Source organism: Myxocyprinus asiaticus, chromosome 3 (genome assembly GCF_019703515.2).
Source record: "Myxocyprinus asiaticus isolate MX2 ecotype Aquarium Trade chromosome 3, UBuf_Myxa_2, whole genome shotgun sequence".
In the NCBI taxonomy this organism is placed as follows: domain Eukaryota; kingdom Metazoa; phylum Chordata; class Actinopteri; order Cypriniformes; family Catostomidae; genus Myxocyprinus; species Myxocyprinus asiaticus.
Window position 1 is genome coordinate 19888983 of NC_059346.1, and position 21448 is coordinate 19910430.

The window sequence follows — 21448 nt, forward strand, 5'->3', positions numbered from 1 at the left end:
ATCTGCCATACATTCCCTTGCATCTGTATATAACAGATTTGTATTTGTACATGGGTATATATATATATATATATTATTATTGTGTGTTTCTATATATACTTATATTTTCTATTCACTTTGTATTTTTATTCAAATTTTTTTTTTATTATCTCTGTCTTGTTGTATTGTTTGTACACTGGAAGCTTCTGTCACCAAGACAAATTCCTTGTATGTGTAAGCATACTTGGCAATAAAGCTCATTCTGATTCTGAAAACAATCAGTATTTACACAGAAATTACACATTTCACCTTTAAAATCTAGTTAAAGTGATACAGTTTTTATACCATACAGCTTTTGTAAATAATGCAAAATGTTTTAGAAGAAATTAAGATAATTTGTTGTACCCAGAGCTTTAAATATCTGCATGCCTCCATATTTCCCCTCAAACAGAACCGTGTTGTTGAGAGGGTTGAATGCCCGACACATTCTGACCAGCACAACTTCTAAACAGCCTAAAAAGGAATAGAAGTGTTTTGTATCACAAAAATTCAAAATATTCACAGGACTACATTCTTAAGAGTATGCAATAGCAATAGAGTATTTAGAGTATATTTATTGGTAATTCAGATGCAGTGTCCAATCATGAAAGTGGCGACCCCAGGCTGTTCCTCACCTGATTTCAGTAGTAAGATCTGGTCGTTCTGACAAAGCTCCATGAAGCCAGTGATGCGCTTAGCAAACTCGACCACATACTGAATGGCATGAGTTATCTGTATAGCACACTGCTGCCACAACACATCCCGTGTCTAAAACAAACACATATAGGCCTCATGGGTAAGCTTGTCATCATGGTGAAATTCATGCATCCTTCTGGAAAAATTTATTTTTTTCTTCTTTGTATTAATTGTCTTTATTGCTAATTTGGTTGATGCACTGAAAACCACGTTTTAAATATTTTTTATATTAAATTTTCTTTATCATCATTATTCCCATTATTATAAAAATCCTTAAAATAATACAAAAAGAAATAACCACAAAGATATTTAAATTTAAAAATAATTAATATTAATACCATGCAAAAAATGTGTTTTGGTTAGAGGAATAAGTAAAACCAAATAGTAAACATCTCTACAAATGAACACAGATAATTCTGCCTGCTTCTGCACAAAAAATTTGCCTTGAGGACTGAGTATACTTTGATTTCTCCTTTTAATTTAGTATTAAAAAATAATACTTGAAATTTTCACTACTCATCATGGAAAATTGCAACAAAAATGAGTAAGTGTAGTTTTCCATTTATGATACGTCCTCATGGAGCACACAGAAAACTGAAAATGTGATATCAGCAAATTGCTTTTGTGTGCTCTACAGTTCTCTCCCTGTGCAGATAATCTTCATAGACACTACTTCAAAGGGCTTCTTGGTAATTACTTGTAATCCATTTGACACAGGGAAATGAAGAGGGCTTGTAGTACATCTGGCAGCCTACTCTATTGTGCTTTGAGTGTTTGTTAGATAAATCCGTTCTCTCTTCTTTCTCTTTTTCTCTGTATCAGTGCAAAGTCTGGATAGGATCAGCTCCGGGGGGGCTGAGATACTCTAATGAACTCTCATCTCGAGCGTGCAATCTAAGAAGAGGAAACTAAGCACGACCAAAGAGGAGTTAAAGAGTGAGGAATAAGAGTCAGCACCAGGTGCAAATGCATCAAAATGAATGTACGACATGGAGGGGTTAGTGGGATAGAGGGACAGAGGAAGTGTTCTGTATGTCAGCTGATTAAGGGAGTGACCTCACACCTTGTTTTGGTACATCCTGACCTCTTCGTAGGAGTGCGTCTGCCAGGCTAGTTGCTGTAGCTCCTCTGCTGTGTACTGACACGTCTCCAGGTGGGACTTTATGATGTTCTGCGCAATTCGGTCTGTTAATGAGAAATGTTGTAATGGCAGGGAATGACTGTCAATTAATTTTAAATACAGTAAAACTAAAGTAAAATACAAAAAACTTTAATTTGGAATGTGATAGCAGATATGTCTGTCACTTTCTAACAACCAGTTTCGATTTTTTTTTTTTTTTTTATGGATTTGGACTTGGACCAGAAGTGAAGAAAAAGCAGTCAACAAGTGCCCGTGGGAACTCCTTCAGTACTGTTTAAAAAGCATCCCAGGTGGACAAGTTGTTTGAGAAAATGCAATGAGTGTGCAAAGCTTTAATCTAGTTAAAGGGTGGCTACTTTGAAGAACCTAAAATACACTCAATGAGCACTTTATTAGAGACACCTGTACACTTATTTATTCGTGCGATTATCTAATCAGCCAATCGTGTGGCAGCAGTGTAATATATAAAATCATGCAGGTATGGGTCAGGAGCTTCAGTTAATGTTCACATCAACCATCAGAATAGGGAATAAATTTTAGTATTTCGGTAACTGCTGATCTCCTGGGATTTTCACGCACAACAGTCTCTAGAATTTACTCAGAATGGTGCCAAAACCAAAAAACATTCAGTGAGCGGCTGTTCTGCGGATGGAAAAGCCTTGTAAAAAGTGAGAGAGGTCAACAGAGAATGGCCAAACTGGTTTGAGCTGACAGAAAGGCTACTGGTAACTCAGATAACCACTCTGTACAATTGTAGTGAGCAGAATAACATCTCAGAATGCACAACATGTCAAACATTGAGGAGGATGAGCTACAACAGCAGAAGACCACGTCGGGCACTTTATTTGGACCATAGTGTTCCTCATAAAGTGCTCAGTAAGTGTATAAGACAGTTTTGATTAACATTTTTGGTCACTACATAATTCCCCTACTTTTTAACCATTTGTGTTATTTCACTGTTTTGATGACTTTACTATTCTTAAATGTGGAAAATTAATAATAAAGAATGAGTAGGTGTGTCCAAACATTTGACTGATGGTGTGCATGAATGCAACTCTAGGAATCATACCTAATTCCCCCATGGAAACTCCAGGCACTAGCTGGCTGTCTGGATAAGAACCGTAGGTAAAGAGGTTGGGAATGGGGGTTAAATCATAAATGGGTTCCTGTTTGATCTGCTTCATTCCAGTCATATCCAGTCCAGACTGATCTGGGCTGGGCTGGGTGGAGTCCATGCCGTAGTAGCCTCCGGGAGCACCATTGGGCTGACCCTTGGGCATGTCTATGACGTGACCATTGGCGTACGTGCCTCCGATCTCGTGGTTGAGGGTGCTGAGGCCGTTGGTGAGGCTGGAGGAGTACACCCGGGCAAGGGCCTCCACATCACCTGTCTGCTGCTGCCGCTGCTCCTGCAGTCTCTGCTGGTGCTTCTGAACCTCTGCGTACAGAGAATCCCTCTGCTTCTTAGACATGCGGCCGAACTTAACAGCTGATGGGGAGAGGACAGAAGAAAACAAATAAGTGTTATTATCATTAATGAAAACTTAAAAGCTACATGAAAAAATTCTGCTAACTGAAAGAAAAAGAAAAACTAGCACAGATGGAAAAGCTGAAACAAAACTAAAATACATTTTCATTACTCCAGAACTAACTGAAATAAAATTAAAATGACAACAAATTCATTTGAGTTTATAATACATATTATATTTTACAATTTGAAACCTTTACAGCCTGCCTTCTTTAAACATGAAAATGCCACTAGTGAGTGAAAAAATTAAACTGCCCTCAGATATTTAATGTTACTAAACATATTTAATTATATCAGTTAACACACCTACTTTGACAGCCCTAAAATACTAAAGCTAAAATAAAAACTAAATATACTGAAAAGCTAAAACTAGAAAACACTGAAAAATTTCAACTAACAATTATAAAGTGAAAACATGAGAAATATTTACTAAATTGAATATAAAAAGTTTAAAAAATAAAAAATTATAAACTATATGACACTTGGCAAGACAAATGAAAAAGAATGAGATTAGGATGGGTTTCAATGGGGTTTACAGGATGATAAATCCATCTAGTTGTCAAGCAGCTGATGAGTATATTGCTGCCTTCATATGCTATCGGAATTACCGTAAATACGAGTTTCCCACTCGGAATTTGCACACGAACGACCCCTCAAGTCGTAATTACGACTGAAAAACTCTGCGATAATTTTGATACCCGAGTTTCCAAGTTGAGAGGAGACGTAAACTTTTAACATGGTGGAGGAGAGAACGGTTTCTGTAGTGAATGACAGGTTTTATTCATTTTTCTAAATAAAGCTAATTGTTAATGCTTGCCATTTCGGTAATATTCATTTATGTATATCAGCAACCATTTTATGCATGTATTTGACCAAAATTCCATTATCGTCAGCAGGCTAACTGAGTAATGTATTATACTGTCAAAATAAAAGTTCCTCCAAAAATATGTATGAATGAACTTGGCGTCGTCCATGTTTCCTGTACATTCCGACAACAAAGCACTTGAACGCGACGTACTCGTAATTACCACTTCAGAAGTCGGAAGTAGGATAATTCCTATAGACACATGAATGCAGCATAAGTTTGTTTGTAAGGAAGAATAGTATTTCTCTTACCATCCCGGGACATACCCAGAGCCAGGCACTTCTGCAGCCGACAGTGCTGGCAGCGGTTGCGATTTGTTCTGTCAATCAGGCAGTTACGCTGACGTGGACACGAGTAGGAGGCGTTGTTCTGTTGACTGCGTCTGAAGAAACCCTACAGTGGACACAACAATAGAATATTTAGATAGGCTTAATGTATTTTACTGAAAATCATACCTAAAGTTGCAGGAAAAAGCATGAAAATCCTTGGATTTTATAACCTTGATTTTTGCATAAACTAGTTTAAAAACTAGGTCACAACACTGGACAAACAGTCTGCTTAAACAACAAAAACTGTATATTCCTTCCAAAGGAGCCTCAATTAGTTGTTTACATCCAAGTGATCACATAATTTATCCACACTGCACTGTGAATGTTTACATGGTGTGTTCAATAAAGACATGAAAAGGAATCATTGTTTGTGTGTTATTTGTTATAAGCAGACAGTGTATGTCTATTGTGTTCAAATTTTATTACCAATTTATGCAGAAATCAAGTTAAATCTAAGGGTTTACATATATTTCATGCCATGCCTATTCTGAAAATATACAGGGGTCCCAAAAAAAGTATTTGAACCCTAAGTCACACTTAAAATTTATGAATTATAATTGCATTAGATAACAAAATATCAAACCAAGGGGCATCTGTAAACAAATTTTGCTAGACCCTTTCTTACAAGTAACCTCAATTTTCCACTTGGCCATTTTAGCAAATACTTTTAACCAACCAGTCCCAAGGTATTTTTATGGCTTACATGATGACCCTTAAAGGAATGGTTCACCCAAAAATGAAAATTCTCCCATCATTTACTCACCCTCATTACATCCATGATGTGAATGACTTTCTTCTGCTGAACACAAACTAAAATTTTTAGAAGAATATCTCAGCTATATGTAGGTCCATACAATGCAATGAATGGGTACCACAATTTTGAATCTCCAAAAGCACATGAAGATAGCATAAAAGAAATCTATAAGACTCCAGTGGTTAAATCTATCTTTAGAAGCGATATACGTGTGGGTGAGAAACATATTAATAGTTAAGTCCCTTTTTCATAAAAATCTCCACTTTCACATTCTTCTTCTTTTAATTTTGGCGATTCCCATTCTTCATGCATATCGCCATCTACTGGGCAGGAAGTAGAATTTATAGTAAAAAAAAAAAAAAAGGACTTAAATAGTGATCTGCTTCTCACACATACCTATCTTATCACTTCTAAAGATATATATTTAACCACTGGATTCTTATGCATTACTTGTACACTGCCTTATTGTGCTTTTTAAAGCTTTAAAGTTCTGGTAACCATTCAATTTTATTGTGAGGACTAAAGAGCTGAAATATTCTTCTAAATATCTACATTTGTATTCAGCAGGAGAAAGGAGAAATAACCCTTTAAGCTCACATAGGTGCCCTAGCAGAGTAACCACAGGTGTAGTTCATCACGTTAACTTTGGAGACGTTCCACTAAGTCTGACAACCAGAAAGTTTCCAAATACATTTGTCTTAATTAAAAAAAATATATATATATTATTTTATCCTTTAAAACCTAACAAACTTCTTTTCGTGAAATCTTTTGTTTGAAAAGTGTGCTTGTGCTTTATTTAAAATAAATGCCACTTGGTTTGATATTTTGTTATTTAATGCAATAAAATGAATAAAAAAGTATGACTTACAGTAAGTGTCTAAATACTTTTTGTGGCCACTGTGTTCTGTCTAAAATAACACAAAATTCAGTTATAAGTAAAATCTTGATACTAAGAGTTACATAAATGATTGTGACTTTTTCGCAAAGGCCATGGATGTCTAGACAAAGACAGAGACGAAAAGGTTTTCAACTAACCTTACAGCCTTCACATGTGATGACTCCATAGTGGATCCCTGATGACTTGTCTCCACAGATTTTGCATGGTATGACTTCAATTTGGGCTGAAAAGAGACAAAAATACGGTTACATAACAATTCATCCTTGCTTGTAAAAGACTGTGGGCTACACAGCAGAGCCTCTCCCAGTTGACACAGTGACCACCTTGATTCAAAGGGTGATGTTGTCTTTAGAGCAGGCCAGAATGTTTCTAATTTGTGTCAAGACAGTAATCTGTGATTCTTGGAAGACAGAAAGAGGATCATTAGACCTGCTGAAAGAGGGGAGTCAAGCTAAGGCCAAACTCAATGTTAAGGTTGTATCTGCTTTCAGGTTCACAAGCAAAGTAGAACTTGAATAGGGGGCAAGGTGTGCTTTTGTAAAAATCTCTTGCACCAAAAGTGGTGCGTAATTTTTTCTCTCCCAGTTTAATGTGCATAGACCACTGTAAGTAAGCCATTCCTGTTGATTTCTCTGAAAAGTGTAAACACTGTGGCTGGGGAGGGACATTCTAATTCTAGAGAGCATTTGTTTGGGAAAAAAATAATAAAAAAATAAAAAAATAAAATAAAACAATTTATATCCCTGAGTGCAAAATGAGTCATCAACATTTCTGTTAAGAGTAACATTTCTCAACCTTTGGGAGTACACTAGTATATAGATGACCTCAAAGCTACAGTAATAGGCAAAAACTAAATGCCACAAAACTACAATTTTGATTTCAAGGGACATTAAACATAATGTTTGCTTCAATCAGACAAGAGCTACTTTTCCTTGTTGAAAGCTGCCATCCACAGCTACAAGGCCAAGTCAGGAGCAAGCTACACACTGAATTACATAACCACAATATGGCAAGTAGTTTAATGAGGAACTAAACACAAAATACATGGCTGCGAGGCTCATCTTCAACCTTTTCTTCTCTGGCATGTTTAACTAGGAAGTAAAACCAGATAAAGAGCAAAAAGAAAGAAGGAAAAGAGATGGAAAAATCTCAGAGAGGAGCAAAGAAAGAGAGAGAGGAAGACAGAGGGAGAAACCCATCTCCCTGCTGAGACTGCATACTCACAATAAAGAGATTAGCCACCCAATCTAATCCTAAATTATTTCTCCACATGCTTGTTCCCCTACTCGCAACTGGCTTATCTGATGCAGCAATTCTCAATTAATCTTTCCTCACTCAAACACAAATTCACTTCTGCCTGTAATGACAGTAGAATGTACAAAAAAAGCACAAATTCATTTCCTTAGGGTACTTCCGGAAGCTTGTGCAGTTATGGCAAATTTTTTCATGTACATTTATATTTTTAAATCTGGGCAACAATTTTGGACCAAAGGGACTTCCACTTAGTACAAATAGCATGATAATGAATCGAATACAAACCAATGGCAGTCTTGAATGCAATTCTGATACAGAGGTAGAGCCCAATACTCAGTACTCTGAAAACTTCAGAAACCAAGACTATGAAAACTCTTAAAAAAAGAAAACAAACCCCCTTAAAAATTACCATAATATTAAAGTCAAAGTTTATTTGTCAAATGTGCAGCAGTACAGATGCAGCAGTCCTTGTTGGCAATGGAATGCATTGCTATATGAGCCCACAATTAAAAAAGAAATTTTAGGCCTCATACACACTGTTTAAAATTCAGTTTCCTAATATCATTGTTTTACAAAGTATCCAGTTTTGGTGAGTGTTTTTGAAAGTCTCCATTTTTGGTGGAGGAAAACGGTGTTCTAGTGCGTATGTAAATGTAGCAAAATTAATGAGTTAAGATAGAAATAAACGATACAAGAATAGAAGTAGATTAGTAAAAAAGAGTAAATGAACCAGAAGTATAAAACTTTTTAAAAAAAATATTTTGGTAAGAACAATTGTTAGAAAAAGATATAATAAAAGGTATAATAGGCTATTGAAAAAAGTATGTGTGCAGTTTAGCTGTGTTATATAAAAAAAAATATTCAAGGCTAAATATGCAATATTAAAGGAATGATTGATTCCATTGAAAATAACTTGGACTTTGTAAAAACAAACATACAAACAAAAACGCATTGATAGAAGTCCACTTGCAATTGAAGTCTACTGGGTGATAATTGTACGTACGCCTAATGGACTTCTGTGCGAGTACCTGTCAATGCATTTTTATTGTTCGTTTTATAAACTGAGTAATAAGTCAGAATTATTATCTGTGGTAATTGACAGCATGCCACAGATGGTGTCAATAGATCTAAACTTACTGAACCTGGAACATTCCTTAAATATGGTATTGAGCAGATTTGATCACAATACTAGTTTACACATATTTTTACCCTTAAACATCAGTTAAAGAACAACAATACCATATCTAGGCAAATGATCACAATCAAATTGGCCAATTTCTGAAATCCTTTGAGAATAGATTTACATGTCTGATTTATTTTCTCCTTAGTATGTACTAAATGAATAAATAAAATGGTAAATTGTACATCTTAAAAAATGAAACAATGGGCTCAAAAACCTTAAATGCTCTTACCTACAACATCTGTCTTCATTTTCAAAAAGAAGCACTACAGTCACAAACACACACCTGACTCGAGACCACAGTGAAAATCTCAGGGGTTTGTAAGTGTGAGTGCATCTCTGTCTGGTTATGTGTGTGTGTGTGCGTGCGCTGTTAATCTGACCGTGAGAATATAGCCTGACTAGTGTGGATATGACAGGATGAATACTGTATGTTAAAGAGTTTAATGAGTGTAATGTATTCATACTGTGTGCTGCGATGTGTGTACATAATTTATGTAACTTTTTTTTTAACATTTTTTATTATATGTGCAACTATGTTTGTGCAATAAGTATAATGTGTGAAAAGTTTATGTGTATTGGAAATGTGCACACATTCTAGTCAATGTAATGAGATTAACACACACACGCACACATACATACACATACATACATACATACATACACTGACTAATGTTGCCTGGTTAAGCTGTGGCTAGTCTGTGCTGTAGCTCTTCCTGTCTCATTCTAGCCCACTAGACTTAAGCCATGGTGTCTGTGGTTTTGGCGGTTATGGGGGTGGGTGTACAGCCCCAATGACCCTATAGCTACAGACAACCCAATCAAGGTCGTTCCCATAGCAATGTTGAGTCAATTGAATGTCCTCTTTCTGGTCTATGAAAATGGAAGCACTATGAGTAATTGTAGCCATGTTTGTTGCTAAAATTGTGAGTGCAAACATTGCTGTAACATACTGGGAGGATAATTGTGTTCCACTATAGTGCAAAAGATTCTTTGAACTAGTATTTCCCAAAGAGTGTGTGTGTGTGTGTGTGTGTGTGTGTAGAGAGAGAGAGAGAGAGAGAGAGAGAGAGAGAGAATACATAACACTATGGCCACCACAATGATTTTTAGTTTATTATGTGGAAATATATTGTGTGGAATATCTGGTAGAATTTAAGTTAAAAGCAACTGCACCTGTTTATCAATTTGTTTTAAATTTGTCTCATCCAATAGATGTCATCAGTTCACAGTGGGAATTCCCCTGCATTTAAAAGGGTTCCCACCCTTTATGACTAATTAAATTCCATGACTTTTCCATGATTTTGCAGGCTATTCTGATTACTTTTTTAAAAAGCTTTTAAAAGATTACTAGCTATTAAAAGATCTTTAATCATTCAGAGCTATTGTGAACCATTTAACCTATTCATTGACAAGAACAATTCGCTCACAAACTGGACATTTGTTTGAGAAACAGATCAATATTTAATATTAAATCTCCACTTTCACTTCTGAAAGTCAAGATTTATAGTAAAAAAAGACTTAAATATTTATCTGTTTCTTACCCAGCAGTTCTGGGGGTGGGTGTACGGCCCCAATGACCCTATAGCTACAGACAACCCAATCAAGGTCGTTCCTATAGCAATGTTGAGTTAATTGAATGTCCTCTTTCTAGTCTATGAAAATGGAAGCACTATGAGTAATTGTAGCCATGTTTGTTGCTAAAATTGTGAGTGCAAACATTGCTGTAACATACTGGGAGGATAATTTCAGTGTTCCACTATAGTGCAAAAGATTCTTTGAACTAGTATTTCCCAAAGAGTGTGTGTGTGTGTGTGTGAGAGAGAGAGAGAGAGAGAGAGAGAGAGAGAGAGAGAGAGAGAGAGAGAGAGAGAGAGAGAGAGAGAGAGAGAGAATACATAACACTATGGCCACCACAATAATTTTTAGTTTATTATGTGGAAATATATTGTGTGGAATATCTGGTAGAATTTAAGTTAAAAGCAACTGCACCTGTTTATCAATTTGTTTTAAATTTGTCTCATCCAATAGATGTCATCAGTTCACAGTGGGAATTCCCCATACTGCTTCTGAAGATATGGATTTAACCACTTGAGTCTTATGGATTACTTTTACGCTGCTTTTATCCGCTTTTTGGACTTTCAGATTTCTGGCCACCATTCACTTGTATTGAAAAGACCAACAGAGCTGAGATATTCTTCTTAAAATCTTTGTTTGTGTTCTGCAGAAGAAAGAAAATCATACACATCCAGAATGGAATGAGGGTGAGTAAATGATGAGAGAATTTTCATTTTGGGGTGAACTATCCCTTTAAGGTATTGATAAGAATCCTCCTTACATTCACATAATTATTGAATTTCATTAGGGCAGACTTAGTTGAATTGATCTTGAGGCAATGATATTACCATATGCAGTTCACATATAGTAAAATATTTAAAAATAGATCTTTAAACAGAAAATAGCACACACTGTCCTTACTTTCAAGGTCAAATAGTGGAGCATGGCGTTTTCAGCATGCTCCATCAAGTCATGGTTGTTCTGTAGAATGTGCTGGTACTTCAAATCAGGGTAAAACATCTACAGGCTTTTTGTATGGTAACAGGGACAGTGAGTTCTGAGCAATTGGCCCAAGTTTCAGAACACTGGTTCCTCTCATGACCCACTTTGACCAGTGCCAGAGCCAAACTGGGTCAAATGAGCACAGAGGCCTAAACCTGCAGTGAATACATTCAAACACCAAAAAGTACTGTAAAACACTGCTTTAACTTTAAGCTACTTTAACTAGCATCATTTTATTTACAGCACTTTAAAAGCAGGGCACTAGATGGGCCACGGATGTATTGACTGATTATAGAGTAAGCCATGTTTTGTGTGCTTGGCAAATAAATCTAGCTAAATTTAGTGCAGGTTTATGCTTAAAACAAGAAAAAAAAAAATATAATAAAAAACATTTTTTTATTGCCAATGAGGTATAAAAAACAAACTTATTTCAAGGTACAGTATATTCTCTGAAAACAAGTCTTATTATATTATTAAGTAAATGTACCTTGTTTTAAGGATGTTAAGATTTTTTTGTACATGTTCGTGTTGTGTTAGTAATTCATTTAGTTATCATCATCTAAGGCAGAATTTAAACTTGCTAGCGAAAGGAATATACACTCACTGAGCACTTTATTAGGAACACCTGTACAACTACTTATTCATGCAATTATCTAATCAGCCAATCATGTGGCAGCAGTGCAATGCATAAATTCATACAGATACAGGTCAGGAGCTTCAGTTAATGTTCACATCAACCATCAGAATGGGGAAAAATTACACTGCCTGGCCAAAAAAAGCAGATAAGAGCCTATGACTGGATCATTATCGCAGTGATTATTATGTTTCAGCTGGCAACAATTCTTTTAACCCTAACTTTTAAACAACCATGTTGGAAGACGTATCCCGTGGTTGTGGAAAAGATGTTACTGTGTTTCAGAAGGGGCAAATTATTGGCCTGCATCAAGCAAAGAAAACAACTAAGGAGATTGCTGAAACCACTGGAATTGTGTTAAGAACTGTCCAACGCATTATTAAAACTTGGAAGGATAGTGGTGAACCGCCAGCTTCGCGGAAGAAATGCGGTAGGTAAAAAATCTTGAATTATTGTGATCGGAGATCACTAAAACACTTGGTGAAGTCACATTGAAAAAAATGGACAGAAGAACTCACGGCTGTTTAATAGTGAAAGTAAGAGCACTTCCACACACACAATGCGACAAGAACTTACAGGATTGGGACTAAACAACTGTGTGCCCACAAGAAAGCCACTTGTTAGTGAGGCTAATCGGAAAAAACAACTTCAGTTTGCTAGGGAGCATGAAGATTGGACTGTGGAGCAATGGAAAAAGGTCACGTGGTCTGATGAGTTCAGATTTACCCTATGTGAAGCGATGCACCCGTCATGCATAGTGCCCACTGTACAAGCCTCTGGAGGCAGTGTTATGATCTGGGGTTGCTTCAAATGGTCAGGTCTAGGCTCAGCGTTATGTGGTAATAAAATGAAGTCAGCTGACTACCTGAATGCACTGAATGACCAGGTTATCCCATCTATGGATTTTTTCTTCCCTGATGGCACAGCATATTCCAGGACAACAATGCCAACATTCATCAGGCTCAAATTGTGAAAGAGTGGTTCAGGGAGCATGAGGAATCATTTTGCACACATGAATTGGCCACCACAGAGTCCTGACCTTAACCCCATTGAAAGTCTTTGGGATGTGCTGGAGAAGACTTTACGGAGTGGTTCAAGTCTCCCGTCATCAATACCAGATCTCGGCCAAAAATGAATGACACTCTGGATGGAAATAAATGTTGTGACGTTGCATAAGGTTGTCGAAACAATTCTACGACGAATGTACGCCATAATCAAAGCTAAAGGCTGTCCAACGAAATATTAGAGTATGCAACTTTTTTTTTTTTTTTTGTCCAGGCAGTGTATGATCTCCTGGTCTCCCAAATCAAATATGCGGATCACAGATGGTCCACTGTGGTGACCCCTAATGGGAGCAGCCGAAAGAAGAAGTGTATGATCTCCTGGGATTTTCACGCACAACAGTCTCTAGAGTTTACTCAGAATGGTACCAAAACCACAAAAAAAATTCAGTGAGCGGCAGTTCTGCCAATGGAAACGCCTTGTTGATGAGAGAGGTCAACAGAGAATTGCCAGACTGGTTCAAGCTGACAGAAAGTCTACGGTAACTCAGATAAACCCTCTGTACAATTGTGGTGAGTAGAATAGCATCTCAGAATGCAAAACGCATTGAACCTTGAGGTGGATGGGCTACAACAGCAGAAGACCACATCAGGCACATTATTAGGACCATAGTGTTCCTAATAAAGTGCTCAGTGAGTGTAATTGGATAAATTGTAGGTCAAATTACAACTTGATGATTATAATATGTGTGTTTGTGAGTTCAAATTGTTTATGGGTTGTGTATGAGAGTTTTTGGTCTAAACGAATATACTGAATGTGTCTGTATGTGTGTTAAAATGGCCACAGGGCCTGTGTGTGTAGACCTGTCATATGAAATAAGGAGACGTCCGTGTCTGTGTCACTGTTGCCAGGACGACTACAGCCTCCCTGGGTTTGTGGGTAGGAGGCCTGTATAGTCTGCCTGTCAGAGCAATCATCCACACCACCATGACATCCCAACAGGACATGATGTCATTGCTTCCCCTACCAATACAAATACACAGCACATTTGTCATTATCTTACCTATACTAATTTTACTTCCATAAAGGATTACAAACCTAAAGAACGAGATGAATCCTTTCAAATATGCAAATAGGAAAAACCTAGAGGGATGTTAGTGCTGGAATTTAACTACCTCTTTAAATGCTAACATCTTACTGTTGCTAAAACCATTACAGATTTACAAATTCGTTTCCTATTTAACGACGGCAAGAAGCGTGCATTTTGTATTTGTCAAAACCCATCAATGCAGAATCGAAGAATCAGAATTAGTGCATACATATTATACATGCATAAATGACACTATTATTGAGCTAAAACAAGCATGTGCTTGTTCTTGCATGCTGCAAGGCTCCTTGCCCCTGTCCGCGGTTACGCATTAGGGTTAGGCCTATCAGAGGGTTATGTAAGAAAGGGAGTGCAGTGCTGGCAATTCCATCATTAATAGGAGCTCAGCCCTGCAGGCTCAGCCGAGAATGGACAGGAGCTGCGGAATATCGCACATGCTCGTCTCACAGTTAGCAACAGCAGCTAAGTACACTCAAGTCGCTAACTGAGTGTAAAAATGTTTGTATATAACAGCCCCAAAATGTATTTGGACACTTAAGCCACACATACTGTAAAAAAGGTCATTGCATTGCAAGTGGCATCTGCACACAAATGATGTTATACCTTTCTCATAACTAACAGCACTTTTCTTAACCATTTTTGCAATTACTTTTAACCAGCTGGTCTCAATGTGATTATTAGTGCATGACAGTTCCCCTCAAGTTCACACAGGTGTCCAAACAGAGTAAAGTGTCAAAATACCTTTTGTCTTCATTTTAAACAGTATATCTACGTTCTTTTGGTGAAATGCTTTGCTTTACAAATTCACTATATTTCTTTAAAATAAATGGCATTTGGTTTGATACTTTAGCATATAATTCAAAGCCATTCAAACATTTTTAAATGTGGCTTAAGTGTCCAAATATTTTGGGGGCCACTGTATCGTGTTGATACAGCCATTGTGGAAGTTTTAGAGATTCATTTGCGTGTGGGAAAGAGGGAGACACACACACACACACACACACACACACACACACGAGGGGCACGTGGATTGTATAATTGATTCCTAATGATATAAATATATTTTCTGTCCCAGGAGAAGTTCCCTGTCTTTCTAAATAGTTCTTTAATTAGCTTCATTAAAGTGGATATGAGCACCCCTGTAACTTAATTTATTAATACACATGCACACCCATTAACACTGGAGAACACTGATAAATAGCCTATTTGGTGTCAATGCCAGTTGTCATGTCCGTGGTCTGGGTGACAGATGTGTACCAGTTCACAATGCAATAATTTTGTTATTCATAATTCAGATGATTATTATCACTTGCTATTATGTGGCAGCAGTGTATCTTGAAAATGTTGTAAGTCTACAGTGAAGAACAGTAAGTGGTCTTACTGATGGTACTGATATGTTAAACATGCAGGTTGTACACAGACTGGTATACAAATTTTGTAACAACATTTAAAGACATTTTTTAAATTATGTTTTGGGTTTTTTCATTTATGTTTTCAAATTCAATATAGTTGTGTGCATCAAACCGCAAAAATACAATTCTGTCATAATTTGCTCAGCCTCATGTTGTACCAAACCCATATTACTTTCTTTATTCTGTGGGACACAAGATGTTAAACAGAATGTTAGTCACCATTCACTTTCATTGCATCTTTTTTTGTTTTCTCTCCATACAATGAAAGTGAATGGTGACTGAGGCTAACATTCTGCGAATAATTTTTTTGCGTTCCATGGAAGAGAGAAAAATTACATGGGTTTGGAACAACTGTGAATGTAAGCAAATGATGACGGGTGGTGCATAGGGGGTACTTGGAAGGTCTGATTTAATCAGATGTTGTACTTGGTCTGAAAAGTTTGAAAATCATGATCTAGTGAATTTTCTTGTCTGGGCCTGTTACTATTTTTTATTTTTTTGTATTAATTTGATTGAAATACTGTGGTATTTGGCAGTTACTTCAGTGATACCCTGCAACCTTGTTTGCAGCATTACTTGCGGTGACTGGATTGATAATGATGATGTCTTTAATTTTAGCCTCCAGATGGAGGGCCATTTAAAGTGTTTGTTGTAAATCTTGCCTGTATGCACATGATAAGATGTTGTTTTGTCATCTGGCAGCCGGCCCAGTCATATTCTAAAACCTTGTTGGGATATGCTAAACAGTGATACTAATACATTGTGTAGGTGGGAGATTATCTGCAACACGCACACTTGTGAGCATGTCAACAATCCACGTCTCTTTAGTACAGACAAGAACAGACACACTCATACACAAACTGCATTAGACTGGGCAGTGTACTGTCTGAGGAATTGTCCATCCATTGCAGACAAATTGACATGTATGTTTGAAGAGGCAGGGTTGAGATGGGGTGAGAGGGTAGTTGTAATTACAGGTTGTCACCATTTGGTGTCACAATGTCCAGATTGGGAACTGGAGGTAATGAATGTATACTGCCTAGACCAAGAGGAGCAGCCTGTGACAGCATGTGGTGTTCATCCATGTTTTACATAATTTCCTTCAGGGAAGGACTTTGAGATAAAGGCCACAGGCACAAACTAATCAGCCTTCACTGCCAGCAACATTAGAATTCTAATTCTAGCATTGATCCCACAATGTATTGCTTAGAAAATAATTAGAACAATTCTAAAGAGAATGGAACAGATTTTCCAATTTTTTCATCTCTCAGTCCTAAAATATTTAATAAGATGCATCTGACCACCTGCGATTCCATTAGTTAAATAGCACTAAACATATTCAAGCTTCAAAGACAGCCTCTTCAGCCACTACATATGTCTAATATGCCTGCAGCAACCATAAATCCCCTGGACATCCTCTTGGCTCATTGATATAATCCTTGACATGAAATCCACATCATTATGTTTCTGGTAAGTAATTTTAATATAAGCTAATAATTTTCAGTGTGTATATTGTTTTGAACTCCAGGATCTATTCATGTTCCATCTAAATGCAATTGCTCAGTATCTCTGCATCCTTGCATAGCAAAGTGCACTGTTGTTCTGTTGCTTTTTTCTGTCCCAGCACATCTATTTAGCACATGTTTTAAAAATTCATGGCTGAGACATGGCTCCTAACGAGAACTGGGTGAGGCTTTGGGTGCATTTAGGTCATTTTGTAGACCTCATAGGTAATTTTAATACACCAATAGCTTGTAGCAAGTCTTTTTAGGCAATGAATGAAAAAGTGAAAACATGGAATTCCCATTTAATTATTATGATTTGATCTGTTAATGTTTGCTTTTTATAGGATGATGAAATAGGCCAACTTTATCACTGACCTCTCGGCTTCAAAAGCTTCAAATACCCTTTCCCCAGAACACCGGCTGTCTGTTCATCTGTATGTATGTGTGAACAAGAGAGTGAGAAACAGAAAAACAGTCACAAACCATCTCCCCATCTACCGTATGTGCATGCGTGTGTGTGCATATGAGTGAGCTCTTATATGTTAAAAGGCACATGGTTGCTGGGGTTATTTCTCTGGTGCAGAGTATTTGTTGATGAGGCTGCAGGCATTTCCCTATTGGCTTGTCATCAGCTGTGCCAGACTCAGGCATCTTTGATCTGAGACATGATTGGCTGCCTCTCTGAGGCTACAGAAGGGGACATACTGGCATGCATCCAGCATTTGAAGAATATAAAGCAACATATATCTTAAACTACAGAATGCTACTATATGTGCTCAGCCACTGCAGTATTGTAATTAGAACATATATGTTCTACAAGAAGTATTAAGAAGAGATATGCAAGGACACATGTAAACACATGCACTGTATATACAGTATGTGTTAGTGTGGATCTTATTGGACCTTATTATGGTGTGTTGCTTCCTCGATGATCAATGACTGTTAGAAACTTTTGTGATAGTTGTGCATGAGTCTCTGGTTTGTCCTGAGCGGTGAAGCGGCCCACTGTTCTTAAGAAAAATCCTCCAGGTACTGAACGTTCTTTGGTTTCCAAGCATCAGTGCTAGGTAAGTTACTCAAAATAAGTAATCTATTACAAATTACATATTACTTATATAAAAATATAATCAGATTACTTTACTGATTAATTCATCTAAAAAGTTATCACATTACTAATTATTTTACTTTTAAGTTACTTTTCCTAGAAAAGTAGTTTCTTTAGTGCAAATAAAGTATTTAAAAGTAATTACTTTTATTGAAAGTCTGTTACTCTAATCTGATTACAACAATTTTAAATGTAATGTATTACATTACTTTCTTGACTAAAAGTAATTAGATTACAATAAATAATTACTTTGTAATTGAATACACCCAACACTGCTCAGCATCTTCTGTACATTTGAGTTACAAAGGTGCAAACATTCATTGACGCTCAAGAAGGCAACACATTATATTAAAGGAATATTCTGGGTTCAGTACAAGTTAAGCGCAATCGACAGCATTTGTGGCATAATGTTGATTTGCACATAAATTGGTTTCAACTTGTCCCTCCTTTTCTTTAAAAACAAAAAGCAGCAAAAATCTGGGTTCCAGTAAGGCACTTACAATGGTGAATGGGGCCAATCTGTAATCTGTAAATTGAATGGGGCCAAACTAAATGTTAAAATACTCACTGTTTCAAAAGTATAGCCACAAGATATAAACAATATGTGTGTTAACATGATTTGTTTGTGTGAAAAAAATCACCTACTAACCTTTTCTCTGTAAAGGTATAGCCAATTTTACAACTTCGTTGCCATGACAATGAAATGTCAACAAAGCCTAAAATGACTAAAAATTATGATTGAAACAACTTTGAAGCTCAAATAATACAAGGGTTTTAACAGAATTAATGTTAGTGCTTTTATACAATTATAAGCTTCACATTTCTGCCTTTTAAACCCACCAAAAATTGGCCCCATTCACCTCCAACTGTAACATCAATTTTTGCTCTCTTTTTGTTAAAGAAAAGGAGGGGCAAGTCGAAATCCTTTTTGTGGTAAGAAAAAGTCGAAATTATTTATACATTTGTATAAATTCTAAAAGGGGAGTGTAAACTCGTGAGACAAAAGGTGGATGCAAACTTATGCACTCAACTGTGTAGGTCTATATATAAATGTATAAAAGATCAAGGAATTGTGTAGCCGGCCACCAGTCTTGGTACTGTGGGTGAAACCGTTTACAAGGGACGAAAGTACTTGCATACCTTATTGAGAGAATCACTCCATTACCCTGACCTTCATGACCTGCCTGTCCTCCACCAACACAACCTCAATGACCTCGTCAAACTTTGAGCTTTCCTTTAAGAAACTGAGCATCTGTGTGTGTGTATACTGGAATGGACTAGACAGGAAAAACATCACAGCTTATTTAATGGCTTCCTTATTACAATCTCAAACAAGATGCTTAATCAGTTCAAAACAGATTACATTAAAAAAACATTAAAACATTCAAATTGCTCAGTTCCCTTATAAGACTGACATTTTGTTATGTAGCTATTGGTTATCAGTCATGTATGTATACTTTGACCTTATTGCATTGTTGGTTGCTTTGTGATGAGCACTTGTACTGTAGGTTGTTTCTAGCTGAGACAGCATGCACACATTTACTGTGACATGCCGAGGCTTCATAGAGCGGTCTGTCACTGTGGCCCAATGGGTTATGTGTGTTTATGTGTGTTGTGTAAACTGTTATAGTGGGTTAGTAAGTCACTCAGCCTAAGGCAAGCATTGCCGTGTCATATCTGAGTGTTTGGACATTGTCCTCTCACTTTTCTCTCTTCAGAATTACATAATCCCACATGACTGATGAAAGGATTTACAGTATTATTTTAAATATACATGTAGTTGTACTGCAACACAGAAGAAATTTTTTTAAAGAGACTAATGTACTCTAAAGGCAGAATCATACTCTATGCAAGTATGACATAAGCGTACTGTCCACTTTTACGGTGAGTTTTCTCTTTCAAGTCAACTACTGTCATGGTGGGGCAACAGTTTGAAGAGAATATTCCTGAGCAAACCAATTAAAGTCAATATATTTATAGCCACTTCAGTCTAGTTTTAATTGCACAGACATTTGATGGCAACTCTTTCACCCCCTTGAGTAAAATTTTTTTGGACAATGCTACGGAGCAGGATATGATGTCACGAGTATAGGCTTCTGGTTTTAGTAAATACAATTTCTTTCCAATTAACAAATAATATCATATTCAAATTGTTAGAAAATACCATTTTCTCACTTCTCAGTAACAATAAAAAAAAAAAACAGCTTTGAAATATGTATCCTTTGAAATGAGCCAAGAGGTCAGTGTGTGACGTTTTGATCCTCCATTGGTCACGCGTCCTCTCGTCATCCAGATTCGCAGTTCAGGGTTCACCAAGCTTGAACTTTGGTACGCAGCGTCGTATGAAATTTCTTCGCATGGGCTTGCGTTTCCTGTCTCCCGTGTTTGGATGCGTTTGAATGGGAGTGAATGGAGTGTGAAGTGTAGTGTGACCATCCCTTAATGCAAGAGTGCATGTTATGTATGTTAAACCAGACCGTGCATTAGCCAAGCGCTCATATCTGCACATTAGTACTCGCATGTTTATTTAGGGTCTAATGTAACAATATACAGCATGGTTTATAAACTGCAGAAATATATTTAACATCATATACAAGGACAGGGCAACTATTGTTATTTTAGTATACCCAGAAAAGCCTCTTGATTTACTTTAGTTGAAGAGTAGAATTTCTTGAGCAGAGTATCAGCAGTGTCATATACAGTATATACATTTAGGGATACAAGACTTTTTTCCTAACATAGTACATTGTATGAGAACATGTGGGGCTGTCAGCAGCTAAATGGTAAAACTGTCCTGATATTCATTAAAATGCCTCTGTTCTCTAAATATAGGTATCTAGTAGTGTGTGTGTGTGTGCGCTGCGTGCCTCTTTATGGCTTCCCTCTCAGGACGGGATGGTATTAGCTTGCCTTAGGCCACAATTTAATTCCACGTAACGAGGTCCTTCCCCAAAGTGGCCCCAGGAGCCCCTCTCTGAAAGAAGCAAATTGATCACAAAGACAGTCTAAGGGCCTCTCTTTACCTGAGAGCGCAGTTTCTCTCTCTCCGTCTCGTTTGTCTCTCCATCTCCCATGATCATTCCATCTCAGTATCCTTATCTGTATTAAGCTTTCTTTAAGATCTCTCCTGCTCTTCATCTAAATCTCTTCGAGGGCCTCTATTTCAAAAGCTCACACAAATAGTTCTTCTGTTAAACACTGTTTTGTTGGCCATTTTCTCCGTTACACTCAACACACCGCTCCTAATGTAATTTTCATATAGGCTTCCTAAAACAGATGTTATCACATTAGCATGCTTTTAAAATCTGGTTCGAAGAGTTCACTGTGTAAGAGCATGCATGCAGTCAGGGCCCTTTAAACACTTATGATGTCAGCACTTTGATGGTGCAGTGGATCTGTGGTAATGAGATTTCTATGTATATACACTATACATAGTGCGTTCCACTTTATGGACATGTTC

General features: G+C 37.0%; 1 protein-coding gene across 2 annotated transcripts in view; it reads right to left on the reverse strand.

Moving 5' to 3' along the window:
* The window catches only part of LOC127426603 (nuclear receptor ROR-beta-like), a 33774-nt gene that overhangs the window by 6634 nt on the left and 5692 nt on the right, over positions 1–21448 (reverse strand). Inside the window, exons 1-7 of one of the 2 annotated variants that reach the window (XM_051673528.1) lie at positions 8896–8995; positions 6367–6452; positions 4500–4641; positions 2925–3344; positions 1778–1899; positions 654–786; positions 385–492 (exon numbers count right to left, since the gene is read on the reverse strand). In XM_051673528.1, coding sequence (XP_051529488.1) covers positions 385–492; positions 654–786; positions 1778–1899; positions 2925–3344; positions 4500–4641; positions 6367–6452; positions 8896–8914 — 1030 coding nt within the window. In that variant the 5' untranslated portion in view covers positions 8915–8995. Of the gene's footprint in view, positions 1–384; positions 493–653; positions 787–1777; positions 1900–2924; positions 3345–4499; positions 4642–6366; positions 6453–8895; positions 8996–21448 lie in introns of those variants that run through there. The other variant, XM_051673536.1, reaches the window with a different exon arrangement.